Source organism: Manis pentadactyla, chromosome 9, assembly GCF_030020395.1.
Source record: "Manis pentadactyla isolate mManPen7 chromosome 9, mManPen7.hap1, whole genome shotgun sequence".
In the NCBI taxonomy this organism is placed as follows: domain Eukaryota; kingdom Metazoa; phylum Chordata; class Mammalia; order Pholidota; family Manidae; genus Manis; species Manis pentadactyla.
The window spans coordinates 64,306,881-64,320,101 of record NC_080027.1 but is presented as its reverse complement, the minus strand read 5'-3'; the positions used below and the strand labels follow the sequence as shown (position 1 = coordinate 64,320,101).

Here is a 13,221-nt window from a genome sequence, read left to right as displayed (position 1 = left end):
TAGTTTTACTCTTGATTCATATTGACTTTATAATCTGTTCCTAAAACATACTTGTTCAGATATTTTAAAATATCTTAAAATGTATAAAAAGGATAATATAATCTTTATTTTGAGTCTTCTTTTATGTTTACGATTATCTAGGAAGTATTTCATAATAAAAGCTATAAATGAATTTCAACTCTTATAAACAGAGTATACAATTCCTTTGCACATTAACAATAAATGTGATGAAATGTGCTTATAATCTAATAAGAGACTCCTTCCTTAATGGCTTAGTGAGATTTAGACAGTTTGTTCCTAAATGTCATTTCACATACTGATTTCAAGAAAATCTCCCACGAATGTTTTAGAACAAAGGGATTCCTGAGCCTCAACTCAGACATCGTTAGTCAGTCATGTATGGTGTAGTCAGAAATGTGTAAATATAACAACTGCCCCTGATATGCAGACATGTTAGAGAATCGTCTTTCAAGAACACTGCCATTTACCATTATCATTTACCACCACCTCATCACTACCACCACCGTCAACACTGCCATGAGTGTAATATACTGGAATACTATCCAGACAGTAAAACTTCACTGGGAAGGTACAGAGACTCTTCCTAATCTAGACACTAAATGTAGCAAACAATGTCTGGGAAATTGCAGATCAAAATCTCAATGGTCCCAGAGACTGCCTAGCTGATCAAAGTTTTAACCCCTTGTTGAGCACTTAAACATCTTTAACTTAATACAGGTTGCACTGCTGCTGTTCTCATGCAAATATGGTTTCAAGCAGTATTTGGATTGGAATGTATGAGAAAGATCCAAATTCTATTCCCTAGAATAAAAGTAAAGTAAAAAAGAAAGAAAAGAAAAGAATACTTCCTGACTAATCAGAGAAACTAGATATAATGGTGGATCAAGTATACAAAGATGAGACCACTAGCAGTGCTGGGTAAATTATGTAGCAACTGTGTTTACTGCTTTAAGATACAAGTACAACTTCCTGAAACAAACATATGTAGTAGATCAAGGATGCAATTTCCTGTAACAAAGATACTTTCCTAGTCATCACAAACCTCATGATATTCCATAAATTTTTATACTTTGAAGACTAAATAAAACTTTTTAGTTAACATTAATTCTCATAGCAACAATAAAATAGTAGGCATTTACAGATTTAAACTTAGAAAGACCTTCACCCTCTCTAGCTGAGCTATAACAGTGCTTTATATTTTTGTGATCATCAGAATTAAAGCATACTTTGCCCTTTTTTTTGGTAAAACTACTAGAAAATAGATAAGAAGGGAAAGTCTTACTACTGCTTTGGTAGGAGGGTCAGTTCAAAGGGAAATTATCCTCACTTCTGGCAGTAAGCAGATACTTTGTATGTTACAAGAATTAGGATGGTCAAGAGCAAGAAATATTAAGAACAGGAGTGTGATGTTGGCAGTGAGCAAGATATCCCTCTCAGGTTCATTATAACTTATCTGTTTTCATAAGTAGATGTGTATGAGTAAGGAAACTGGGAAACTATGTTCTACAATTTCATATTTGGAAAGAAAATGGTTAGTTTAGGATGAACATATGATTTTTTTTTTGTCATCTGAGGGTTGCAGAAATCCTTAACCTTTAACTCTTTCAAATACTGATGAGAAGTATAGTAACAAGTTGATTAACTTAGTAAGATAATTTTCTCTTACAGGTTTTCCTTAATTACAGTAGTGACCTTCAGTTTCTTCTAATGTTAATGTCGAATTAATCAATGTTCTAATCTTATAATTTATTCCACAACCACTTTATGCATAAATAAGTAAAACTGAGAGAGTGGGGGAAAATTAGCTTCTAGAATCTGATTCATTCATTATGTAGTCATTAAAATATTTAGTAAATAAAAAGCAGCAGGAAACACAGATCAACTCACCTCAAGTGTTAGTTACCAAATGTTACTTTATACTGATGCTCTGACTGTAATTCCTGGCCATCCATCATCTCACCACCAAATTTAACAGCTTTTGTAGGCTACGGTGACTCTACTACAGTGGTTAACCATAATCTTTTACACAGGTTATTCCAGTATTCATCTAAAAACATCCAATGGCAAAGAAAAGCATTATTGAAGTACAATTCTCATGCCACAAGATTCATTTTTTTATAGTTTATAAGTCAGTGTTTTAGTATATTTACAAAGTTGCATGACTTTTATGCTGTGTACTTTTAGAACATTTTCACCTCATAAAGAAACCTTGGACCCATTGCTAGTAACTCTCCATTCTCTTCTCATCTTCCCAATTCCTGGTAGCCCGTAATCTATTTCTATGGTGTTATCTATTGTGGAAATCTCAGATAAATTAAATCATCAATATAGATCTTTAGTGACTAACTTCTTTCACTTAACATAATATATTCGATGATTAGCAATGTTGCAAATATACTGAGACAGGAGGTTGTGGAATGGGTAGGCATGACAGGGCGGCCCCAGTAAACTGTCAATGAAAACACCAATAATGGTCAACAAAAAGGGGAACTAATGCACATAGTCAACAAAGAAACCACCAGAACAAGCAGAGAGAGAGAGCCAAGAAAACCTTAAGTCTCACCCCAGCCCTAGCAACAAGGCCCTGCTAATCAGGTAGACTTCCTCCTTTCCAGTACTTATAAACACTCAGACACTGCAGCGCCACCTGCATCCTGCCTGGAGCCTTCCCTGATTAGCAGGAGCCTTTTTCCTTTCACTCTTCAGTAAAAGCTTTGCTAGTTGTTCTGTACTCTTCTCCGTTGGCTTCATTCTTTGTTGCCTCTGAGACATGATCCTGAGAAAAACAGCATCTCAGCCAGTAACATCTGTCAGCCCCACCAGTGTCCTCTCTTGGAGCCCCTCCCGATTAGCAGGAGTCTGTTCTCATTTAAGCTTATCTTCCTTCCTTTACATTAATAATACTCTTGTCAGTTGCTCTGTGCTTTGGTCTGTTGTTCTCATTTTTCATCACCTTCAAGACGGGATCCTGGCGATCAAAGAGGAATGGTAACAGTATCAATATTTCATCCCTGTTTATTGCTGGATAACATTACATTGTATGGATATACCACATTTAATCCATCCATTCATCACCTGATGAACATTTGTTTCATTTCTTGGTTATTGTGTGTAATGCTGCTGTGAACCATACATGTATTTTTGTGTGGATGTAGATTTTCATTTATATTGGACATATATCTAGGAATGGAATTGCACAATAATTCTGTGTTTAGTATTATGTAGAACTGAATGAATGTTTTCCAAAGTGTCTGTAGTATTTTCCATTCTGACTAGCAGTATACGAGGGTTTTAATTGGTCAGACCGTCATTAACAATTGATGCTGCTGTTGTCAGTGATTATGAAGGGGGGTGTCACTGTGGCTTTGATTGGCATTTCTCTAATTATCAATGTTGATCATTTTTTCATGTGCATATTGACCATTTATATATATGTTTTGGAGAAATACCTATTTAAATATTTTTCCACTTTTATAAATTGGGCTGTTCATATTTTGTGCATGAATATGCATGGAATTTTAAGAACACTACATGTATTCTGGATATAAGCTCCTTATCAGATATATTATTTGAAAATATTTTCTTCCATTCTGTTGTTTGATTTTTTCATTTACTTAATGTTATCTTTTGAAGCACAGAAGTTTTAATTTTGTTAAATTTCATTTAATCTTTTCTTTTTCTTCATTTGTACTTCTGGTATCATATCTAAGAACCCATTGTCTAACACAGCATCATGAAATGTTTACACTTAGATTTTCTTTCAAGAGTTTTATAGTTTTAACTCTTACATTTACGTCTCTGATCCATTTTGTGTTAATTTTTGTATATAGCCTGGGGTAAGGGACCCAGTTCATTCTTTTGCATGTGGATGTCCAGGTGTTGCAACATTTTTCAAAAAGACTTCTTTCCCAGTTGAATTAAATTAGCACCCTAGATGAAGATCAGTTGGCCATACATGGAAGCATTTCTCTTTGGTGTTTGAGTTCTGTTCTGTTGCTCTGTGTATCTGTCATTATGCTACTACTGCCCTCTAGTTACTGTAGCTTTGCAGAATCTGAGGAAGACTACATTTGTTGCCATTGCCCTTTATGGCCTTCCCTACTTTTTGGAGATGATAGCAGTTATCTTAATACATGAGAATAAATGTTGTGTACTAATGATTTGGAAGCAGAAAAATAAAAAGAGTCTGAAATTTTGGTGACGTATTTGAATAAATGCTCCTGCTCTGGACACGTAATGCCAGATTACTTACTAAGTGAGACAGTGTCTTATGTGTTTAAGTTACTTTCTCAGTTTTTCTTTGTTTACAGCTCAGTATACCTCCATACATAAACCCTTCAATTCATTCTCATTATTCTTAGGATATATTAAGTTAAAACATTGATTAGAATGTCTCAGGATTAGTCCTATTCCTAGTTTTCCAATCTCATTCCTCACTTACTCTTCCCTCATAATGGGAGCTCTGTCCACACTGGCCCCTTTTCAGTTTCTTGCATGTGCTGTATCTTGCCTGCCTTTGTACGTACTGCCCCTTCTGCCTGAAAATTGCTTCTCGTTCTCAAACTTTGTATCATTAATATTACTCATCTTCATACCTCAGTTCAAAATTACTCTCTTGGAAATCTGTCTCTTCAAATAAGTTTCCCTGTCACATACAGTGAAAGTTGATTCTTTCATAGATTCTTTCATCACATTTCATAAATGTGAAATTATGTAATTTCACATTTCTATGATTATTTAATTAATGTCCATCTGTCCCATTAGGCCATAAACTCTCTGAAATTAGAGCCTGCGTTTCTTCTTCACTGTTGTTTCCCCAGCACATAAATCTGTGTCTGGCATGTAGAAAGCATTTAATAAATAATTGCTGAGAGAAAAGAAATAGAAGATATTAGACTCCCCTTGGAGATATCATTCTCCTTTCTTTAGTTTCCTATTTTCCAAGTTATTAATCTTCCCTATATATCAAGTTTTTATTTTTTTACAGCTTTATGAAGGTACACTTGACAAAAATTGTATTCATTTAAGATGTACAATATGATGTTTTGATATACATTGTGAAATGATTGATACAATGAAGCTACTTAATGTATCTATCATCTCACAGTTACAATTTTTTTTATGTGGTGAGAACTTTAAGATCAATACTCTTAACACATTTCACATATACCACCAAGTATCATACCCTGTATTATTAACTACAGTCACACAGATCTATACATTAGATGTCCAGAACTTATTCATCCTACTTAACTGAACCACTGTACTCTTTGACCAATATCTCCCTATTTCCCTCCACCCCAGAGCCCCTGGAAAGCACTGTTCTACTCTCTGCTCTCAAGAGTTTGGCTTTTTAGATTCTACATATAAGTGAGGTCGTACAGTATTTGTCTTTCTGTATCTGGCTTATTTCACTCAGCATACTGTTCCCCAGGTTCATCCTTGGTGTTGCAAAAGAGATTTTCTTTTTAAAGGCTGCATCTATTTTTAAAGTTTCAGATTATAAATGCTATCATAACTTGCATTCCCAGGGAAGGAGAATCTGAGATGGAATTTAGCATGCAGGACTTTTGGTTAGGGAGCATCTGAGATCATTACCTTTGTAAGTGAGTGGAAAGAAAGAATGGGCAGCTGAAGAAGTCAACATGAGTTGTGGTCTAAGCCAAACAATAGGTTTGAACTGTGCTCCGTATTTCTTGGGAGGTAAAATGGCCCAACAGAGAATTCTTAAATCAGGCTGAAATGGGCCTGCTTTTTACCTTCTAGCATCTATCAATAATTGGATGTCAGCTAGCTACTCAGGGTTGTCAAATCAGATTGTTGTGAAATCAGAAGCATGTTCAGCTTGGGTGTCCCCGAGAGCCTCTTTTTGATTAACTTGCTCCTGAGTTTTTTCTAATGCTGCATGAACTTCCACTGAATTTCAGGTATTTCACCAAGTTTTCTTTCCTTACAGTAGTGGTGTTACATAGGGCAAGTGACGAAATGTGTGTTTAGTTTATTATATGTATTGAAATTGGACAAAATCTATAGCTTTAATCTGCAATGGACTCTCAAACAATATATGCAGAAAGATTATGGTGAGAATCTTTAGAAAAGTACCTGTGAAGGGAGGAAGTGAGATGTAGCATAGGGAAAATTTAATTGTGGAACAGGTGCCACAAAGTCTTCAGCCAATCCCAGAGGTAATATGAAGCCAGAATGGCCCCTCAGAATTGTACTAATTTAAGAAAACAGAGCGCTGCCTCTCCTTCTCCACATCAACCACTCATTGGATGAGGCTACCTCCTGGAGTGGCACAAATACCTGGGAGGCAGCTCTTCTGAGTCATCTCCAAGCTCCTACTCTTGCCACACTTCAACAGACATAGCAGCTAACCTTGCCAAATGTACATTGGGTTTATATTTTCTGTACTTAGAATGTTTTATTACCTTTCTTTCAAACTTAAAATAATAACCAAACCCTTTGGTAGAGTCTGTTTGTTATCTGGCTATACTGCCTTATTTCAGTTCTTAGAATGTGTCAAATTCTTCCTAGCTATGAGGCCTTTGAACTTGCTATTATTCTGCTTAAAAAAAATGTTGCAAAGCATAGTGTTTTCCACAAGGAATTAAATGGAATCGTATTTTAAGCCCACCTTTGCTCTTGTGATAAAATGGAGTGCCAAGCTGAATTAAGATAATAAGGATTTCTTGATTCTGAAATAATGTTATCTGTTTTTTGGTTAAAAAGGTTCCTTTTAAAATGTTACTAGAATAGATTGCTCATACTAAGATACAATTTTTTTAATTTTTAGTATTGTTTTTTAAATGAAAGCATCCTCTTATTTAACTCACTGGGGTGTACTGTTAAACTTTGAATAAACAAGCTCTAACCAGTTGGCCTCTTTACATCAGATCCATTAAAGAGATTTCCTTTTCTCTATTGATGACTTTTCCTTATGCTCAATAGATAAATATAATATATATATAATATATAATATAAATAATATAAATATAATAATATATTTCATAGTCCTAAATGAAATTGGCTAGTATGTTTTCTTATTACTTTATAGAAATAAATTTTTCCTGCCAAAGGTAGTATTTCTCATAGATCTTAATCACAGTCGGTATTTGCATTCTAACTCAAGCTGCTTGTGGTGAATGGGGCCTTTGTGTGCTTTCCAGTTCCCTTGACTACCCATTCTTGTTCTCTCACTGTGACTGTGTTCCACACTTTCTGTGTTGCTCCTCTGCTTTCAGGTTTGATTAAAGAACGACGCTGCAGGGTATGGGGCCTGATATACAGCCCCCACTGAAGGAGGCTTCTGATGCAGTCCTGAGGTGCAGAGGAGTTAATTCCTATGAAGTGAACTTCAAACAGTGGGGAATTGGAGATGGGAGAGAGGCAGGTAAATACATTTCTCTTCTTTCTTTCTCCCATGGAGTGATGTTTCCTCTCTATAGTCCAAATGGAAAAATCCACGGACCAAGTGGATGCACCTGCAGAATGGCCTGCTCTGTCTCTCCCGGAGTGTGGTACTTCAGTTGCCACCAAGGCCATGCATCATTTTTCCTGGTCTGACATGTTCTTTTCCTGTTTCCTCACTGTCATACATTTGTAACTGCCGGATGAAGGCCAGTGCTCTACTCCTTGTTTTGGGTTCTGCTGTCTACTGGCTTTGAGCTCTGATTTGAAGCATTGTTGTCTCCATGGTGTTTATTTGTTGTATAAATCTTTGGTCAGTTTTTTGCAGAGACACTGTAATATGAAGTGAGTGAATGATAATTTTAATGAGCTAATGCATATTTTAGGTTTGCTTTACATGCTTATCTTTTTAAATAAAAAAAGAAGTTGGCGTAAGTAATCAACTTGGAAATTAATCTAAATAATACATGTGTACTTGTCCTTTCTGGAGATGTTTTTCAAAATTTTTTTTCTAGCTCTAGTATCTCACTTTAGTTAGGATCCATAAAAAAAAAAGCAGAAGAGGTGTAAAACTGTAGTTAATAATTGAGATTTGAATTATGACAGCCACTTGCTTCCTGAGTCTCTTAATCTATTTGCACTCTACCCCTGCTCCCCATAATCTGTATTAATATAATTCTTTATACATATTTTTATGTACACATTTTGTCATGATTATTTTACAGAAAACATGCATGTCTACTTGTCATACTTTTGCTTTTCTTTCTCAATATTTTACTCTCTGTTTTCACAGGCTTAACTTTTTAGATTCCACAGACAGAGTCATTTCAGTATTGATGCATTGACACTTTTATTTTGATGGTATGAACCCTCAGGAGTGAAATTACTAAATCAAAGGGTAGACATTTCACCTGTCATCTCCTTAGCAAAACATCCTGCTTTTATTTGGAAACAAGAGGCTACTCACTACTGTATTCAGTTCTTAAGTCCTAACTTCCTATCCCCTCCTTTTGGTTTTTGTGTGTATATTAATTTTTCTCCCCAACCTGAATGCCCCCTTTTGGCTTTACAATAAAAGTTGGTTCCTGCTACCACCCTGCCCTCAGCAGCAAAGCTGGGTTTGATCAGGCCAGGACTCTGGAGGCAATCTGACCCTTCACTCTCCGGAAGTCCGCCTTGGGGCAAGACACTTCATCTTCCCTGGGTCCCAGTTTAATTGTTTAAAAAATGTAAAAATACTGTCTTCTTCAAGAAGTATTATAAGAATACTTTTTTGCCATTGTCACTCTTAAGCCGCTCAGACAAGTGGAATAAGCTTGAGACAGGCCTAGTTTTATGACTCAGTTTCATTTATCATTTGCTCTTATTGTGGCATGGAGTACATCATGATGTCTGCAATTTCAGATCCTTAGTTTATAAATAGGAGAATTTATATGAACTTAGTATATTTTATAATAGCATGCAGAATAAAAATTAGAATTTCTTAGAAATTCAATAAATCCAAGTTTTTGCTTTGTTCTTTCTAAAGAGTGGGATGTAGTGAATTCTGGATATTTTGGTTCTGATCAAGGACAATGACAAGGCCACAAGGTGGCAGGAGCACTCAACAGGCTTTATTTAGGCGCTTCCACCAGAGGTGTATTTCCAAGGGAATGGGAACATTATGTCCACATAAAAACCTTAGTATGAATGTTCATAGTAACCTTATTCATGTTAGTCAAAAGTTGGAAACAATTCTAATGTTCATTAACTAGTGAATGGATAAATAATAGTTGGTATATCCATATAATGAAAAGTCAATCAGCCATAGAAAATGAACCTAGTACTGATATATGCCATAATATGGATAAATCTTGAAACATTGTCCTAGTGAAAGAAGCTAGTCACAAAAGCACATATATTATGTGATTCCATTTATATGAACTGTCCAGAATAGGCTAAATATATAAAGAAAACAGATTCATTATTGCCAAGAGGTGTGGGAGATGGAGGAAATTAGGAGGTGACAGCTAAAGGTATGGCATTTCTTTTTGTCATGATGAAAATGTTCTATAATTGTTTGTAGTCATCATTGCACAGTTCTGGTGAATATAGCTCAAAAAAAATCTTGTATACTGGAAATGTGAGAACATTTGCTATGCATATCATATTTCTATTAAGCTGTTAAAAACACAATAGAGAAAATCAATTAAACCAAAAAGTGGGTATTTGAACAGACAAAGGGAAAGTGACAAATTATTATGTAGAAGGTAGATTTAAAAAAAAAAGAGAGAATACTCAAGTTACTGAAGTCAGGCATGAGAAGGGACATATCATAATTGAATTTACAGAGATCAAGTGGAGTAAAAGGGACAGCTTGAAGTGCTGTTGTTGAAAGGTCATTTATTTTCAGCATGCAAACTCTGCCACAAATGTTATTCAAAGTGGAAGTCAGACCTACTCTTAATTTGGTCATTGGGTTTGATGTAAGTAAAAAGCTCTTTTAGAGTTCTGGGATTAAAGAGTGCATGAGTTCCACTAGAGGTTCCACTACGAAATAAACACAGTAACCTCAGCCTCTGTAGTACTGTTAAGAAAATTTACATGTGTAACTGTATTATTTAATTTCTGTGAACCACTGCATCAATGGATAGGAGGATATATAATAGAGCAGTATTTTGAATAAAGAAATTAATAGATTTTGATGACCAAATGCATAAGGGACAAAGAGAAAGAGGAAAAATCAAAATGACTGATGAATAGCAGGTAGTTGATACTGTCTGAATAATAGCATCTCAGAAATAAATGGGAGTATCAGTAGGGAAATAAATCTAAGTTTTCTTTTGAAGAAGATGAGATTTTATAACTTGGATTTGAATTTATTTTAGGCTATTTAAGCAGGTTATTCCATCAGTGGAAAATGTAGGTAGGTATAAAAGAGTCCTTGATTTTTTTTAAATTTAAATTCCAGAACATTACATATAAAAGTAAATGTTAAAATTATAAGAGTTGGTGAGCTTCCCATTGGATTTAGTGTAAAAGAATAAGACACAGCACACCAGACTGAATTTTGAAGGAATGCCCAAATTTGAAAGGAAAAGATAGGAAATGCTACCAAAGTTAGACAGATAGGAAAATTACACAGATTATATTATTTACAATAATCCAAAGAAATGTGAATTTAAGGAATTGTGTGAAATGATTGCATTAGATCAAATCAAGTGAAGCATATTAGGAAAATAAAATTTCGGAGGCATTTTAAATAGTGAACATATATTATTAGAGTGGCAAGAACAGAAGTCATATTGATTTAAACAGATCTTGTGAGTTGTAAAAAAGACCTGAATCAAAACAGGAAGTTACATGCATATATACATGTAAGTTCTATTGTGTCCTATATTTTTCTTCACTTGCATCTGGGGACATTTTCACATACTTCTCTGGCCATCTCACTAGCTACTTCTGCGATCCCTATATGCTGCCTTTCTTCTGCTTGCTTCCTCTGCTAGCCACGCTGGGCTTCCTGCTGTTCCTCAGTCATGCCTCGTACCCTCCACTTTCCAGGTCTTTGTATAAGAGATGTTCTTTGACTGGAGTACTGATTTGGTACTTGAATGGTGATCCCCTTCTTTTAAAATGTCACCTCTTTGGAGAGTCCCTCCCTAAAAGCTCATATAAAACAATATCTCTTGCTCTGGTCACACTTCCTATGCTCTGTATCTGCTTTATGTTTTTCTTTATAACTCAATGATCCCTGACATCATATACTTATTTTTCTTTATATTTATTTACCTATTCCTTCCACTTTTTAGAATGAAACCCCTTAAAAGCCAATGATTCTGTGTTTCTACCACTCTGTATCTGACATTAGAAAAGTGTCTGCAAAGTAACTGGTGCTTATTGTGGCTTGAGCTGCATCCCTCCCAAGAAGGTATTTTGAAGCCCTGACCACTACTCCCAGTACCTCAGAATGTGACCTTATTTGGAAATAGGGTCTTTGCAAAGGTTACCAAGTTAAAATTAAGTCATTAGGTGAACCTAAACCTAATGACTGGTGTGCTTATGACAAGGGGACATTTGGATACAGAGACATACAAATACAGGGGAAAGATAATGGGAAGACACACAGGGGGAATGCCCCATGAAGATGATAGATTTGAGTAATACAGCTACAAGCCAAGAAAAAAACAAAAAACAAAGATTTCCAGCAGACTGATGTTGGAGGAGCTCTCCTAGCTCTCCTAAGCCCTACTAAGGTCCAGGTTCTTGTCTTTGTCATAAGAAGGAATTCAAAGACAAAGCACAGTAAGCCAAGAAGCAAAAAGGTCTAATTTAAAATTAAAGTGCACAGACAGAAGTGCAGGCAACCTCAGAGGAGAGAGAAGAGGTTCATTGAAAGGATTTAGGGTTTGGGTTTTTATAGAGGTTTTTGAATATGGGTGGGCATAACACATGATGTATACAGATGATTAATATTTCCTTTGAGGTTTTGTATTAAGAATAGCTTGTCAAAGGAATCATGCTGATTTGTATCTTGACATTCTTTACCCATCAAAGCTAACATATAGTTTCCTTTAGAGTCCGGAGCTCTGTTTTCTGTCCTGGTTGGCTCTGGAGGTTTGTTCTGTGTCTTGGATGCAATGTCACTTAATTGATTAATGTAATTGGAAGAAGGGAGAACAACATGTTAAAGGTTAACTTAAAGAATGAACTAGGCCTTTGTTAATAGGCAGAAAAAATACTTTATTTTAGTGGCATGACACTTGTTCCATGACCTTGTCCCTAACTCAAAACTCCCAGAAGCTAGGAAGAAGCTTGGAATGATTCCTTACAGGCTTAACAAGGAATACTGACCTGCCAACACCGCAGAAGTCTAGCTTCCATAACTGTGGTACAATAAATTTCTTTTGTTGTAAGCCACCCAGTTAGTGTATTTAATTATGGAAATCCTAGAATCTAATACAATGCCCAATAAATATTTATCAAATAAATAACTGAATGAGTAAATATGAATTCTGTAGGCAGACTTTGTAAAAAAATGGACACAATGTGAACTTTAAAAAGTTGTAAATCACTAGGAAAGAAAGAGCATGTGGAGGAAAGGGTTGAAGGAAGGAGGGAGGTAGGAAGAGAGAAAAAGATAAACCTATTCTTAGTGCTATGGAAATATCTGGTTGGTCATGAAGATGAAGAATAAAAGGACCTTGTTAGCCTGAGTCAACTAAATACGTTTCAAGGGTCCGAAGTTTTTTGTGAATGAAGAGGAAAGTGTAGATGATTATTTCTTGTTATAATCCAGAAACTAATTCTGAGTTAATGTGGCACATATACTGTGGTACTTTCAGGGTTGTGGGGGAAAAATAGTTTTAAAAAATGCCATTTGAATCTGAAGATTACTTTGGATAGTATGGACATTTTAACATTTTCTTCAATTCATGAATATGGGATGTCTTTCCGTTTGTCTTGTTTAATTTCTTTCATCAATGTTTGTAGATTTCTGCATACAAATCTTTTACCTCCTCAGTTAATTTTATTTCTACGTATTTCATTCCTTTTGGTGCTATTGTAGATGCGATTGCTTTCCTAATTTATTTTTCAGATAGTTCATTGTTAGTTAATAGAAATATAACTTATATCTTAATTTTGTTTCCTGAAAGTTTACTGAATTTATTAGTTATAATGTTTTTTAATGTAATCTTTAGGGTTTTCTATGTATTAAATCATGTCATCTGCAAACAGGGACAATTTTTTTCTTTTTTCCTTTACAATTTGGATGTCCTTTATTTTTCTTGTCTAATTGCTATGGCTAGG

At 35.2% G+C, this 13,221-nt stretch overlaps 1 protein-coding gene across 12 annotated transcripts in view; it reads left to right on the top strand.

Annotated features, from left to right (window-relative positions):
• Window positions 1-13,221, top strand: part of LOC130684897 (uncharacterized) — a 305,329-nt gene that overhangs the window by 172,704 nt on the left and 119,404 nt on the right. For 9 of the 12 annotated variants that reach the window (XR_008999261.1, XM_057507488.1, XM_057507491.1 and 6 more), the window contains one exon: window positions 7,266-7,414. The exons of 2 other annotated variants lie outside the window; for them this stretch is intronic. Coding sequence is in view for 8 of the 10 variants with exons in the window: in XM_057507488.1 (XP_057363471.1) it covers window positions 7,294-7,414 (121 nt within the window). In the remaining 2 variants the exon portion in view is untranslated. Of the gene's footprint in view, window positions 1-7,265; window positions 8,885-13,221 lie in introns of those variants that run through there. One more of the 12 variants, XM_057507495.1, reaches the window with a different exon arrangement.